The sequence below is a fragment of the Lutra lutra genome, chromosome 2 (genome assembly GCF_902655055.1).
Source record: "Lutra lutra chromosome 2, mLutLut1.2, whole genome shotgun sequence".
Classification (NCBI taxonomy): domain Eukaryota; kingdom Metazoa; phylum Chordata; class Mammalia; order Carnivora; family Mustelidae; genus Lutra; species Lutra lutra.
In genome coordinates this window covers 141354452-141368443 of record NC_062279.1, presented here as the reverse complement: position 1 = coordinate 141368443, position 13992 = coordinate 141354452, and the positions used below count along the sequence as shown (strand labels likewise).

Below are 13992 nucleotides of genomic sequence, written 5' to 3'. Positions count from 1 at the left end.
GCTTATGCGTGTAGATGTGTCAGGGTCCTGGCCCCACGTGTCCCCATGGCTCTTGGGGCCCCTGCCCTCCCTGGAGCGGGATGGCCATGACCACCTTCCGGTGTGGGGAGCCGCGGAGCAGAGCGGTGAGCTGGGGGGCAGGACGGAGCAGACCTAAGTGGGGTTCAGCAGGCAGGGGGTCAGGGTGGCTAGAAGCAGGAGGGCAGGGTGCAGCGTTGGGTGGGGAGCTGAACCCGGCAGCCCCAAGGAAACAAAGCCCAGGAGATGTGAAGCCTGCTTGTCTGTCTTTTTAGAGCGCAAGCAAGAGAGCACGAGCACGTGAGGGGTATGGGGGTGGGTATGGGGGGGGCAGAGGGAAAAGAAGAGAGAATCTCCAGCAGATGCCCCTGCTGAGCTCAGAGCCTGACTCGGGGCTCAATCTCACACCCCGAAATCCTGACCTGAGCCAAAACCGAGAGTCAGACGCTCAACCAACTGAGCCCCAGGTGCCCTGCTTGTCTTTCTAAAATATTTTCTGTCATTGTTGGTAGATTGCTGGGTGTCCCCTGCCCCCGCATCCTCGAGGTCCCCTGTGCTGGCCCCTGGATTGGAGAGCCCCTCTGCCTGAGTCCCCAGCCTCACCATCCTGTTGGCTTGCTTCACCTGTGTAGCAGCCTTCACGGAGCCCATGCGGTTTCATGCTCAGTGGGGCGGCTCTGCTCTGTCCCCCATTCGCTCTCACTCCGTGGGGCTGTGTCCCTCGCCAGCTCAATGCGCCAGATGAGCCACTTCTCAGCCATCACGTGCTGTTTGCTGGGGGCTCACTGGGATGCCATCTGGGCCTGGGGTGTGTGTTGAGGTGAGCAGACCCGCACATGCCATGTCTCTGGGGCAGTCTGCCGGGGCTTCCTGAATTGACGTGTTTCTGGGAAGTGGCATTGCATTTAAGGTGTCAATTTGGGGCACAAAGTTGCTCATTGTATCTTTTAGGGCTTTTAAAATGTTTGGTGCGTTGGTAGCTGTCTCTTTTATTTCTGATGTTTTGAATAATTAAACGTAAACAGATAGAGGCATCGTGAGCCGTTGTGGTAGCTGATGGACATGTCCCATGGTGACCTGGGGGATGGAGGCCAGCACTGAGCCCAGCCATCGGTCCTGCTGCAGCCCCGTCCCTCCCCAGCTCCCGGCCGCCCCTGATTATGGTCTCTAGTGTGCCGTTCATGGTCAGGGCACACTGTCAGCCCGTGTTTCCACTTACACCGCCTCTGGTGCCGGGCATACAGCCTCCCGCCCATAGGTCTCTGGTCTGCAGATGCCGACAGGGGTCTGACAATTGGTGCCCCTCTGACATTGGCTGCCATGAGTGCAGACCTTGCAGGCTGAGGGCTCAGGCTCACAAGACCACCCCTGCTTCAGATGCCTCCTGTACCTCCCACCCACCCAAATCAGGGTTCCCACGACCTCCTGCTCAGGCTCGCAGAACTGCGGAAGCACCTGTACTAACTCATGACCCATTTATCATGAAGGACACAGCTCAGGATCATCCAGACCAGAGAGACACACAGGGTGAGGTGAGGGGCAGGGGGCGCAGAGCTCCCACCCGCCAGTCCCCAGACGTGCTCCCCAACCTGGGAGCCCTCCCGCTCCCCTCCATCCCCTGTGCAGGGGTGTTTTATGGAGGCTCCACTGCCCAGATGCGACTTTTGAGATCGCTGGCCACTGAGATGGACCACCTCTCTATCCCCTCTCCGTCCCTGGGGGTGGGGGTGGGGGACTTGAAGTCCAACCCACTAAGCCTGGCGTGGTCATTCTGTCCACTGCCCCATCCCAAAGCCGGCTAGGAGTCCCCAGGGGTTATGTTAGTGTAAACCCAGGTGTAGTTGAATGGGGCTCATTATGAATCACAAAAGATACCACTCACCCCATCACTCAGGAAGTTCCAAGGGTTTAGGTGGTAGGAACCAGGAATGGCCAAAGGCTAAACCCATACTTCTTGCTGTGTCAGCAGGAATCTGGGAAGGTCAGTTGTCTTAACCGGACAAAGAGGTGGAAGCAACAGCTGATCTGTTAAGGGCTAAGTGGCCAGGTTTGGTGACTCTGATGTTTTGGGCGAGACCTATGGGTTTCTCTCGGGTGCAGTGTTCACCTAGATGGCTCCTACAAGTGGGATGGACACTCATTTGTGGTCAACGTAACGGAAGGGAGCAGGAAACTTAAAAACACTTTTGGAAGTGTGGATGTGACCCTTGAGCACTGGAGGACAGGAAGTGTGTAGGTGGCTGGGGGTGGGCTGCTGGAGGCATGCGTGGGAGGTGGGTAGGGGCCGCCAGACTCTGGGGGTGGCTGGGGTATGTGTGGGGGCAGGTGGGGGCTGCTGGGGTCCGGGGGCACAGATGGGTGGGCAGGGGCTGCCAGGCTCTGTGAGGCGCATGTGGGGCGGACAGGGTCTGCTGGGCTCTGGGGGGCGTGCATGGGAGGTGGGCATAGGCCGCTGCCCTCTGGCTGCCGCTGGGGGTGCAGAGCCCCCAAGCGTTGCCAGGGGCCACATGTGTGCCCTGATATCTTGTGCACCCTGATGTGCTTTGCTGCTGGGGGAAGGGGGTCCCCTCTAAGAAGCATGTTGCCAGTTGTGGGAAGTGGGCACATCCTGTCAGGTTTGTGGCTGGAGACCCTGAATGTTCCCTTCTCTTGAGGTTTCGAATGTACACAAGGCTTCTCAGAACCGGCCTGGGCAAAGCACCATGGGGGAAACCGAGGCAGGGCATGGCAGGGTTTGGATGGCTGTCCCGGGGCCCGCCTTCAGACGCGTCTGTTGTCCATGTGAAGGTGCGGCTATGAGCAGGCACAGGAGCTTCTCGGTGGCTCTCGCATCCTTCCTGTGTGTGCGTGCCATGGTTTGATGCTCCTGACATCAGCAGGCCACTTTTGTGTCTTGACTTGAAGCCGGAGGCGGGAGGGTTGGGGGCGGGTAAGAATGTGGGGCCTTTGACTGCAGGCCAGCACTGGATGGCTGAGCAGCCCACTGCCCTGCCCCCTACAGTGTCCACATGGTAGGGTCACCCAGTGGCCCCTGAGGCTTGGCTCTGGGCTGCCCTCCTCTGGGCCCAGCAGGGCCTGAGGCTTGGCTTTGGTCAGCGAGGAGGGGACACTGGCTAATCCTTGTTCTGGGTAAGCGACCGTCTCCACAGAAAAATGTAGAGAGTTTTTAATTTTTATTGGCAAAGTTAGGTTTCAGAGTTGATATTAAAACATCATTATAGAAAATGTGCAGATAGTCATGGTTCCAGCCGGGTATAGGAACAGGTGCTGGGTTTTTTTTTTTGTTTTTTGTTTTTGTTTTTGTTTTTGCCTTTGTTTTTATGAAATTGTGTGTTTTCAGGGTTTTCAGAAGACTTTTTGATGTGCAGGACATTCTGAGCCATCTATGGCGTGATCGCAGAGCTGCTCCAGCCTGTGACTTGGACGTGTGGCTCCCTGCCTCTGGGTCAGCGTGGCCTCCATGGCAGACTCAGCCCCCGAGGAGGGCGGATGTAGTCAGGGTGGGGCAGACAGGGGAATGCACACACTTCCGCTGCCTGGAGCCATGTGCCAGTCTGTGGCACGTGGCATGTGTGGCACGTGCTGTAGCTTATTTGTCACCTGTGGCTTTCTATCAGTTTGTCATCTATGATGTTGGTTCCTTTCTTTATTTTTGTTACACCTAGTCCTTTAGGGGTTTTGGCAGGGACTCTAGCTGTGACTTCGTGAGGGTCCCCTCATGAGGACAAGGGAACCAACTCACGGTCTGAGTGGACAGCTGGGTGGTGACTCGTGGCATCTCATCCTAAAGTCCCTGGATAGGTTGTTGAACGAGACAGTTGTGAAAGAGAACACAGCCGGCAAGCAGTGGGTGGCCTGGGGTTGAACACGCGGGGGTGTTCATGGACTTTCCACTCCCGCCTAGACAAGGGTGGGCAGAGGCCTGAGCCCCTGCAGGGCGGAGGAGGGAGACCCCGTCCTCCGGATCAGGCAGCGTAGGGGTGGCTGGTGGGGGGCTGCCCGGGGACACGTGGGTGAGTGGGTCCTGCAGGCAGAGGGACCCCTGGTTCTTCAGGCTGTTGTGGTTACTGGAGACCTAGAACTTATTAAACAGACCATGGCATCCATGGCCTGAGAGTCAGGGACTCAGCTTGCCATCCTGTGGCTGGGGTCACGTCTGGTCTGCTCCAGCAGGCTTGCTGCGGCACTCCCTGGGGGCTTGCAGCAGAAGGGGCGCTGGAGAATGTGCGGGTCTGCAACTGTCACCACTCTCCACGAGGCACAGCCAGCGAGGTGTGTCGGCGCATGTGTGTGCATGGGGCCGGGGGGGGGCCTTCCTGTGCTACCCACTGGCATTTGGGGTGGGCAGGCGGGGCTGTGTCAGGACGCCTGCAGTGCGGGGCTTGTCCTCCGTCTGCTTAGGGGCTGTTCCTGCCCCATGTGCGAGTCTGTCTGAAAACTTGATCCTTTCATTTATGCGTTAGCGTCGGGGTGTCACATCTGCTGTCCTTTAACTTTTCTCCTTTCCTTGCTCCATTAGCAGGTTATTTTGTTACTTACAGTTAGGTGGGAGGTGAGGCTATGAGCACTGCACCACTCTATGGGCAGAGGGACGTTGTTATCCTTGTGGTGACAGCAGACCCAGGGTCACACTCTGGTCCCCACTTTACAGTCAGTGCTGGGGTCAGAGGTGGGCGCCGGGTTAGGTGTCAGGTGTGGGTACTGGAGTTAGGTGTGGGCACCGGGGTCAGGTGTGGGCACCAGGGTCATGTATCAGGTGTGGGCTGTGGGCTCAAGGGTCAGATGTCGATGGTGGGGTCAGGTGTGGGCACCAGGGTCCAGAGCAGATGCTAGGGTCAGGCATGGGCGCCAGGTCAGGCACAGTGTGGGACACACAGGCCCAATGGCTGGGGCACTGGGAATGTGCAGCTCCTGGGCATGAGGTGGGGGGAAGGTTGTGGGAGTGGGTGCCCATCAGGCCACTGCAGGCTTCTCCTGTGGGGTCAGCACAGATCTTTGAGTGGTGACGGGAGCGTCCCCAGAGGCCCCAGGCAGCCCAGCTCGTGCTCTGTGGGTGGTGTGGGTGGGAGGTGTCCAGGTGTGTGTTGTCCAGCTCTGCACTGGCCCTCTCCACACATGTGGGTACCTTTCCTTGCTGTGGTGTTATTTGGGGGAGCAGCTTCTTGGGTGGAGCCTGCCAGTGGGGGAGGTTTGGGAGACTGTGTGAATCCAAAAGTATTTCTGTCCTGTTCTCCGTGGAGCGGTTCCTTTGGGCTCAGGGGGCACTGCTGGCTGCCTTCTGGGCCAGCGTTGCTGCGAGGCAGGTGGTGTGGCTCGGACTTCCTCTCTGCCCTTCGAACTCTGGGGCTTCTGGGTGACAGACCTGGTGTGTCTGTTTTGTGGACGGTGCTGTGTGCGGGGCTGCATCAGGTAGTTTCCTGGATTGTGGGATGGGGGATTGGGTCAGCGTGCACATTCACTGGCCCTCCCTGCCTTGGTGCCTGCAGCCTCCAGGACCCCAGCTGTCCAGACGTTGGGGCTCCTGTAGGCCATGGATTCCCTGCTTGTCCTGCTTCAGGGCTGGAGCCCTGTCTCCGGGGATGCTGGCAGTGGATTTGGGTTTGGGGCTATTTCTCACCCCTGTACTGCCTGCTCCTCCATACTGTCCTCTCTGGTTTCCAGCCTTACTTGTCTTCCCTGTTAGAGGCCACGGATATTCTGTGACACTTCATGTCAGTTGGGTTTTGGACCAGAGGCTCTGTCTTGTGGGTGTGGCCCTCTGGCCTGAGGTTTTTGGGGGTGACCTGCATCCACATGCTGGGAGTGCCCATCTCTGAGTTTGCTGTGGGGTCAGGTTCCATGGAGAACACATCCGATCCCCACCAGGGCAGGCTGGGAGCTGATGGGACTCTGTGCTCAGGGTGTAGATGTCTGCTAGGCATCTGTTTGCCCGTGTTGTCCCTCCCACAGGCTGAGACCCACCAGTCCTTGGTGTCCTGGACTGTCCCCACCCCTGTGCTGGCCCGTAAGTGGGGGCAGGGTCGAGGGATCCCATTGCTTCCCAGCCAGCTTCCTCATTCCACCTCTCTCACCCAGCACACTCAGACACACTCAGCACTCCTGCACACATGTGCACCTGCTGGTGTACACCCCATGTGTGATGTGGACCTTCAAAGCCCAGCAGGCCTCTGTGGCTTGAGCCAGGCCAGCCTCCTCCCTCAGCTGGCCGAGGACGGCACTCGGGTTTGCCACGTGGGTCCACGTGGGGCTTTTTGTTGCTGGGCGTCTCTATCTCTCTCCACAGCCGGAGCCCTGGTTGGACCAGTGCTCGTGGGTGCTGGGCTCCAGGTGCCTGCAGGCAGCTGGGCCCCCACAACCCGGGCTCCTTCTTGGCCCTGGCCTTTAGGATGGCTGGGGCCCTGTGGGCCCCATGGGCAGGGTCTGGTCTGGCTGAGCAGACGCGCGAGGAGCTCCCACCCGTGGCTGAGGCTGTGCCGTCCAGGAGTGCAGGTCCGCAGGCTGTGGTTTGGAGACGGCTTGATGCCTCAGTGGGTGCCCATGGGGCTGGCTGTGTCCTGGAAAGTCCTTGAAGGGAACTTGGGATGGCTCACGGGTGCCTCTCTGTTTTCTCTTCAGAGTCTCGCTGCTTAGCGGGCGCTGGGATGTTGGCTTGGGGTGGTGGAGGCACTGGGTGCCGGCTCGTACTCCCAGGAGGTCAGAGCTTGGCTCTGGGGCTGCAGCATCCCTGCAGATGGCACACAAGCTGGGGGACCCTTTCAAATCGAGAACCCCTCATTTATAATTAAAGTCTTGACGTTCGACTTTGGAAAAAACATAGTTTATGTTCATCTGCTTCAGTGGGTGACCTGAAACTAGAGTGACGATAGCAGTGGCGGGACTGTCCAGGCAGAGGATCACATGTGGCCATGTGGCCCCAGCCACCCCGAGGGGGCCTTATAGCCTGGCTGCCCGTCGTCCCCAGTGTTATGTGGGGGTGCTGATGCTGAATGTGGGTCATAGCTCTGCGTGTGTGGCTTCATCAGCGGCCGCTACATCTCCCAGGCAGCCTGAGTGGCCATGCACAGAGCCTGCCGCTTTCCAGCTGCCACCCGTGGGTGGGCTCCCGGCCCAGCGACAGAGGCCCTCTCTGCAGCGGTCCTTCCGCCACTGTCCAGCCACTGGTGGCTTGCGTGTGTGCCATGGGGTCGGGGGCCAGGCAAGAGCCCAGCCAGGCTGTAGACAGGCCGTGTCCTCAAGAAGTGACCCTCACGGTCACATCCACCTCACTTTGAATAAAGAAGTTATTTCATGAGCCCTTGTTCTGTGAGCAGACTGTATGACCAGTTGCATCTTTAAGGATTGAATCATTAGAATTTTACTTTTCTGTGGCTTAAATATTATAGAACAACAAGGAAAGTCTGGCTGTTTCCTAGAGCCAAATAGTTTCCTTTTTTTTTTTTTTTTTTTAAATATTTTATGTATTTATTTGACAGAGATCACAAGTAGACAGAGAGGCAGGCAGAGAGGGAGAGAGGAGGATGCAGGCTCGCCACTGAGCAGAGAGCCCGATGCAGGGTTCAATCTCAGGACCCTGAGATCATGACCTGAGCTGAAGGCAGAGGCTTTAATCCACTGAGCCACCCAGGCACCCCCAAATAGTTTCCTTAAAAGTGCTGATTTCAAAGAGGATTTCTACTCTCCTAAGGGGCAAGTGTTTATTTACTTGAATTCATGGTGGGACTGTTTCTAGGAAATTTTCTGGCCAAGGAGATGGTCTGTTAGGAGGCAGGTCCCGGCTCTGGAAAGTTTGGGACTTGGCTGCGTGGCATTGTTTCGGCTTGTGCTCTGGGCTCCCAGATGTAGTTGCCAGGACCCCAGTGAGAGTGCCGGAGTGGCTGCATCTCCAGGACCCACCCCCCTCTGTGTGCTGCAGGTGACCTTCAGGGACCCTGAATCACGTGCTGACCCCTGTGTGGGGGCGGGTCAGAGGGGAGCCTGACCCCAGAGTCGCTGAGGTCACAGCTGGGCAGGTGGGAGGCTTCTCCAGCTGAGGGGTCTGCACACGGTGGACCCCATGCAGGTGCTACCCCAGAATGCAGGGCTGGGAGTTCGGGGCGAGGCCAGGGGGTGGCGTTGGTGTTGGGGAGACGGGGGCCTGACTGGGCCAAGGGGGCTGCTGTTGTGTGTGGTCTGGAGGTGGGCCGTGGCTAGGCGAAGGGGAGGCCAGCACATGCTCCCAGTTCCTGGGTCAGGAACCCTAAACAGGGCTGGGGGGCCTGCTGGATCTTAGGTCCCTTGTGGAGTAGCTGAGGTGGGGGGGTTGCCACTTGAGTGGGCAGGGCTCTGATTGCAGCTGGGGGAGAGCGCTGGTGTTGGACAGGATGGCTCTGGGCGCCTCCGTCTCTAACAGCATGGGGAAGATTTGGCTGGAGGGCTGGGGGAGGCAGTGCCAGCCCATCTGGGGAGTGGGTCTCAGTGGTGCAGCTTCCTGGGTCAGCACTGGAGGCCTGTCACTCTGGGCAGGCTTGAATGTGGTATGTGGGTGACACGCAGGGAACCCAAGATGCTTTATGTGAATGTGGGGATCTGTTCCTGGGACACTGGGACACTGCCTCCCGTGTAACCCTGTGGAAATGCTTTAAGCCTGTATCTTTTCTGTTGCAGACTTTAAAAAATTCAAAAAGCCTTTGCTCCCTTGATTATGAAGATGAAGAGGAGGATGACAGCCAGGGGAAGCTGGCCCCGTATGACCCACATGGCCTCATGGGTGTCGTCACGCCCGGCTCCAGCCCATGGAGCGTGCACCCCAGCCCCCGCTGCACTGGCCCTGGCCCCTGGGCCTCTTGGGAGCCTGTGGCCACTGAGGGTGAGGGCGGCAGCGGCGGGGACCCCAGTGATGGCGTGGGAGAGGAGGGCGCCTTTCCTCCTGGCCGTGGCGAGCTGGACCTGGGGCAGATTGAGAGCAACTGACGCCAGGCAGGCGGGGTGGGGGTCCGGGCTGGCAATGGACAGAAGCTGGGCTACGCAGAACTTTGAACAATAGGTATAATTTTTATCCAGTCTTTCCTAAAGAAGTATTTTGGATTTTTATGGCCGTTACAATTCTGGAGAAAGCTGCTCTATTTTGAATGAGTTTTTGGAAGGGCGTTCTATGAAATGGGAGCTGCGGGCTGATGGTAGAGTGGGCGTGTGTCCCTTTTCTGAAATCCCTGCCATGCAGGGCACGGGGGGCTGTGGGTGCTGCCTGGCCCACCGCAGCCAGTTTCCTGCCAGCTCTTCAGAGCTTGGACGGTGGTCTGATTTCAATAAAAGGAGTTTGCTTCCCCACGTTTGTTTCTGGCTGAAAGCCGTCGGGCCTCGAGCCTGTGGGTCTCACACAGCACAGGGATTTCATTTAATGAAATGGGGGATTTATGCCCAAGACACTGACCTCAGGAGGTTTGAGTAGGGGTTACGGTTTGTGGTAGTGAAAGAAAACACTGATAACCTTTGGAGACATTTTCTTGATTTATTCATGCCAAAGAACATTTCCCAAGGTCACAGCCATTCACAGCGGCCACCGTCCCTGGTGCAGATGTAGATGGAAGGTGCCGGTCTGCAGGACGCTGGGCTTTCTGGGGCCTGCCCGCTAGCCCGTTCTCTGCAGGATGGGGGGTCCTTTGGCCCACTGACCTGGCCGCGTGGATATGTCCCACCGCACCGGGGCTGACACATGCATTCACGGAAGTCGGAAGTGGCCATTATGGCTTCTCCAATGACTGTGGAAGAACTCTTTTCCTCCCACCCTGGGTTGCAGTTTGAGGGTCCCTGAGACTCTGGGGGTGCTCAGTTCATCTTGTTTGCTCCCTTGAGGGCCTCCTGAGGGAGCAGGCACTCTGAGTCATAGCAGTTGTGCTCTGGCCATATGGGTGCAGAAAGCTGCCCGTGTTTTGTTCTAGAACAGTCCACTTGTCCAGTTAGTGGCTCTCAACCATGGGGGAGTTTAGAAAACACTGGCGTCTGGGCTCCTCCGGGGTGTCGCCTGCACGGGATGGGGATGGGAGCTGTTGGGAGGTGTCCGGGTTTAACCCAAAGAGGAGAGAGAGATGATGCAGGTGTGGCAGAGCTGTCCCCCCTGCCCCAGGACACCGAGTCACCCTTGGTCCTCAGCGGCCTCTGGGGCTGGCAGACCTTTGGCCACGTGTGGTCTGGAGTGGGATCAAAGCCAGCAGGACACCTGCAATGCCAAGGAACTTTTGGGGTGATGCTGGTGCCCACGGGCGTCATCGGCGTCCCCAGAGCCAGCACCTCGCCAGGCAGGAGGGGGAGGGGCCCAGAGAGCCTCCGGGACCCATAGGCAGGCCCTTGGTGGGCATGTGACTTGGGTCTCGGGTGGGGGAAGATGGGAGGGGGCCTCGGGGGGACAACATGGAAGGGTACCGGGCTGCTAGAGGGTCCTCCCAGGTGAGTCCTTGGCTGCTGCTGGCTGGGGGTCCTGGGCTGGGAAAGGACAGGAGAGCATCAGAGATAGAGGGTATGGACTGTGGGTGGGAGCAGGTCCAGGTGGCCCCCAGACTGGGGACTTTTGGGGCGGCGGGGTGAGGGGGTGGAGGGCTCCTCACATCCAGCAGGCTGGGAGAGTGCCAACCGCTTGTCAGTGTCTAGCTCTGTGGCGGGGGCAGTCGGGATCGAGCGGGCAGGGGAGGGCCGGACCAGGTAAGGTCCTGTAGTGGCACAAGTGTGGACATGGCAGGGCCATTCATCCCCTGTGCCATGGAGAAAGGTTGCTATCCCTGGTGCTGACCCTCCCGGGGTACAACTCTGGATCAGCCCAGTGTCCCCTCCTGTGGGGCGGTGGGCTGGCTTGGAGGGGCTCCCCAGCTCAGTCCTCCTGGAAGCAGCCCCTCATCTGGGGCTGCCCCCACCCCAGGGCTCCTGCTCTTCCCCTGGACCCTGTCCTCTCTCCTGGGCCCCCCCCACTCCAGGCCTCCTAGCGCAGGGGGTGTTGGCTTCCGATAGGGTGCTAAGGCTGGGAGATGGGAGATGGGGCCTCTTGGCTGAGAAGTTGGACAGCAGCCCCCCTCCACTTGCCCTCATAGCCCAGGCTCCCTGTACCCTCTGTCCAAGCTTCATCCATCACCCTCCACACTCCCCCTGAGACCCCCCCCCAACCTTGAGGGTTGGCCTCACTCTTGGGGCCAGTGCCTGCCCCCTCCCTTTGGCCTCAGTGTCGCCTGCTGAACGACCTCCAGAAACCAGGCCAGGGAAGGCAGCCGTTGGGGATGGGTGGGCCCTGAGTCCCCTGTCCACAGCCCCAGCCACCTATCTGCTGGCCTGTGCACAGGGCCCTCTTGGCTGTGGTCCTGGCCGACTATGCACCTGCCCACCAGGCGGCTCAGGAGGCTCTGAGGGAGGAGGCATGGCCAGGGGCCTTGGCCATGATGGGCAGTGCTGGGGCCAATGGGGCTAGCTCCCTTTGTGTGCAGGGCTCTCATCCCTTGTTCTGGGTTTTCCCTGGCCACCTCTGCCTGACTGCCAGTGCCCAGACCCTGCAGACCTTCTGCCTCCCTGCTGGCTGGAGCCAGGTGACAGAGGGCAGTGGTGGCCGGGGGCAGGTGTCTGCAGCTCTTGCCTTTCTACCCAGTGGGAGAGACGATGCTTTCACCTTCTGTGAAGGCACGGGTCGGGTTGTGACCCCCTGCCTGTCTGACCTCTGGGTGGAAGAGGACACCCCTCCCCCCCGGAGGACCCCGGAGGATCCATGCTGGTCCCAATGGCCTCCTGACACCTGGCCAGGGACACAGATGCAGACCCCTCTGTGGAAACATCAGAGAACCAGGTCTCGGGGCCCCCGTCTTGCTCGTTTGGCAGATGTTGCTAAATGACTGGGGCGCCAATACAGGCCTGGGGAGGTGAGGGACAGGTACTGGTGTGGGCCTGGGGAGGAGGGACGGGTGCTGGCATGGGCCTGGAGAGGTGAGGGATGGGTGCTGGCGAGGACCTGGGGAGGCAAAGGACCAGCACTGTCAGGAAGTCGGTTCCACCGCATGCACAGCTCCAGGAGGGGAGTAGCCTGGGGGCTCCAGGGTGGCCTGGGACTTGGGGGGAACAAGGGTCCAGATGCCCTGCCTAATGCACTCTCTGAAGGTGGACAAAGACAGCCCATGAGCCGAAGGGAAACCTACAAACTATTTCCAGAAGTTATATGCTACAACAAAACCTGACAAAATTCCAAGCAGAAATCCACAAATCCGACCTAGCTGGAGGGTTTTATTCATCCCCTTGTAGCAGTTACGGGGACCCCAGAGGAAACAGTACGGGCGTACAGGATTTGATCACCCAGCGGGTGAGCCCGGGCCCGTCAGTGGAGACCCTAGCAAGGGGGTGGGTGCTGCTGGGACTCGGCCCTGGGGAGGCCAGAAAGAAAATATCTGTGTAGTTCCAGGCACCCATATCACACAGACTGTGTTTTCTTGCCATACCCCAACAACAAAAAGCAAACAAAACCTCATGTGTTTAGGAAATTTAAAGATGCACTTTATGTAACTCATTGGCCAAAGAAGAAATCAACGTACGGGTTAGACAATACTTAGAACTGAATGATCCTGAAAATGGTACACTACCAAAACTTGTTAAATATATCTTAGGTTGTAGAAGGAAGAACATCTAAAGCCTACATGATTAAATTAGAAAAAATGAGTGGGAAGTGAGCCAGCCTAGCTTCCAAATGAAGAACGAGGCAGAGGTCAGCAAATGTCCTTGAAAGGAAGGAAGTATTTTGGATTTTGAGGAGCGCAGGTGGTGTCTGTCCTTACCTCACTCCCCGATTTCATCCCTGCACTGTCATCTGCTGACCCCCGGCTGTGGGGAATGAAAGAGAAAAGCCAAAGGGAGGAGTGGGAACACGATCCTGAGAGCAGGCGATGAGAAGGCAGCTTCAGCAGAGTGCTTTGCCAGACAGGATGTGGGGAGCTGCACCGGGAAGGGCTGGGGGCCAGATAGGTTGTCCTTGGTAGGTGGAGGAGCTGCTCAGACCTTGAAGAGAATGGGGCTGGTATGAGTGACGTGGAAGGAATGGACACGTTCCTAGAAGAAGGTCATCAACAGGTGAGTGGAGAAGAGAGGGACGCCAGGGCTGGTCCCAGGCCATGCTGTGTGACGAGAAGCTGTGGTTCAACACCTTCCTGTGTGGAAAGCACCAGCACAGGCTGACTTTTGAGGCCAGTCTCGAGAAATACGCAAGTGTGACCCTGACATGGAATTGGACACGGGCAGGGATGAGGGTGGTAGGGGCTGCTGATGGCCAACTACTGACCACTGTGGCCACAATGGTGGAGAAGCCCCCAGGGTGGGCCTCTGAGAGCCTCCTCTTCCTGCTCCCCTGCCCGCCCTTCTAGTTGGCTGGAGGGGACTGGGGCACCAGGAGTGGAGCCCACAGGGCCCTGGGGAGCCTCAGCTGGGCCCACCTGGTCAGTGGGCCCTGAAGGCACCCTTCCCACTCACTATCCTGCTGCCTGCACAGCCTCCCGTGTGTGTGAAGTTCAGGGCGCTCCCACTGTGCCCCAAGTTCAAGGTCATGGGCAAGCAGGGTCTGGCTCCTGCAGCCTTCATCCCCACCCTCCAGACAGTGGGGGAGGAGGCCCTGGTCCGCTCACAGGGGTGTCAGCCCATGGAGCCAAGCCCCTCACTCCCTCTCCCTGTGCCTGTGACCTTGGCCCCAGTAGGGGCCAAGTCCTCTCGATTTCATCCCTGGCATCATGTCAGACAGGAAGCCTGAACCAATCCCCCAACATCCAGTCACATGCTTTTTCTAATTGTCTGCAGCTGTGGATATGGCTTCTTTAAGCCTTGTTAAGTTACTTTTGTTAATTTATATTGTCTTAGAAAATGGCCCATTTCATCGAGATCTGACATGTTGGCTTGTCACTTTGCGCCTCTGCCCCCCTCCCTATGCGTGGCCCTCGTGGCCCCACTTCTCCCACTCTCTGGCTGGAGGTTGCTTTATTTTGTTTCTTT

General features: G+C 58.3%; 1 protein-coding gene across 9 annotated transcripts in view; it reads left to right on the top strand.

Annotated features, from left to right (window-relative positions):
- Positions 1-13992, top strand: part of FAM53A (family with sequence similarity 53 member A) — a 49010-nt gene that overhangs the window by 21687 nt on the left and 13331 nt on the right. For 7 of the 9 annotated variants that reach the window (XM_047718607.1, XM_047718605.1, XM_047718604.1 and 4 more), the window contains one exon: positions 8662-9324. The exons of 1 other annotated variant lie outside the window; for it this stretch is intronic. In XM_047718607.1, the coding sequence (XP_047574563.1) occupies positions 8662-8967 (306 nt within the window). In that variant the 3' untranslated portion in view covers positions 8968-9324. Of the gene's footprint in view, positions 1-7930; positions 8078-8661; positions 9325-13992 lie in introns of those variants that run through there. One more of the 9 variants, XR_007125247.1, reaches the window with a different exon arrangement.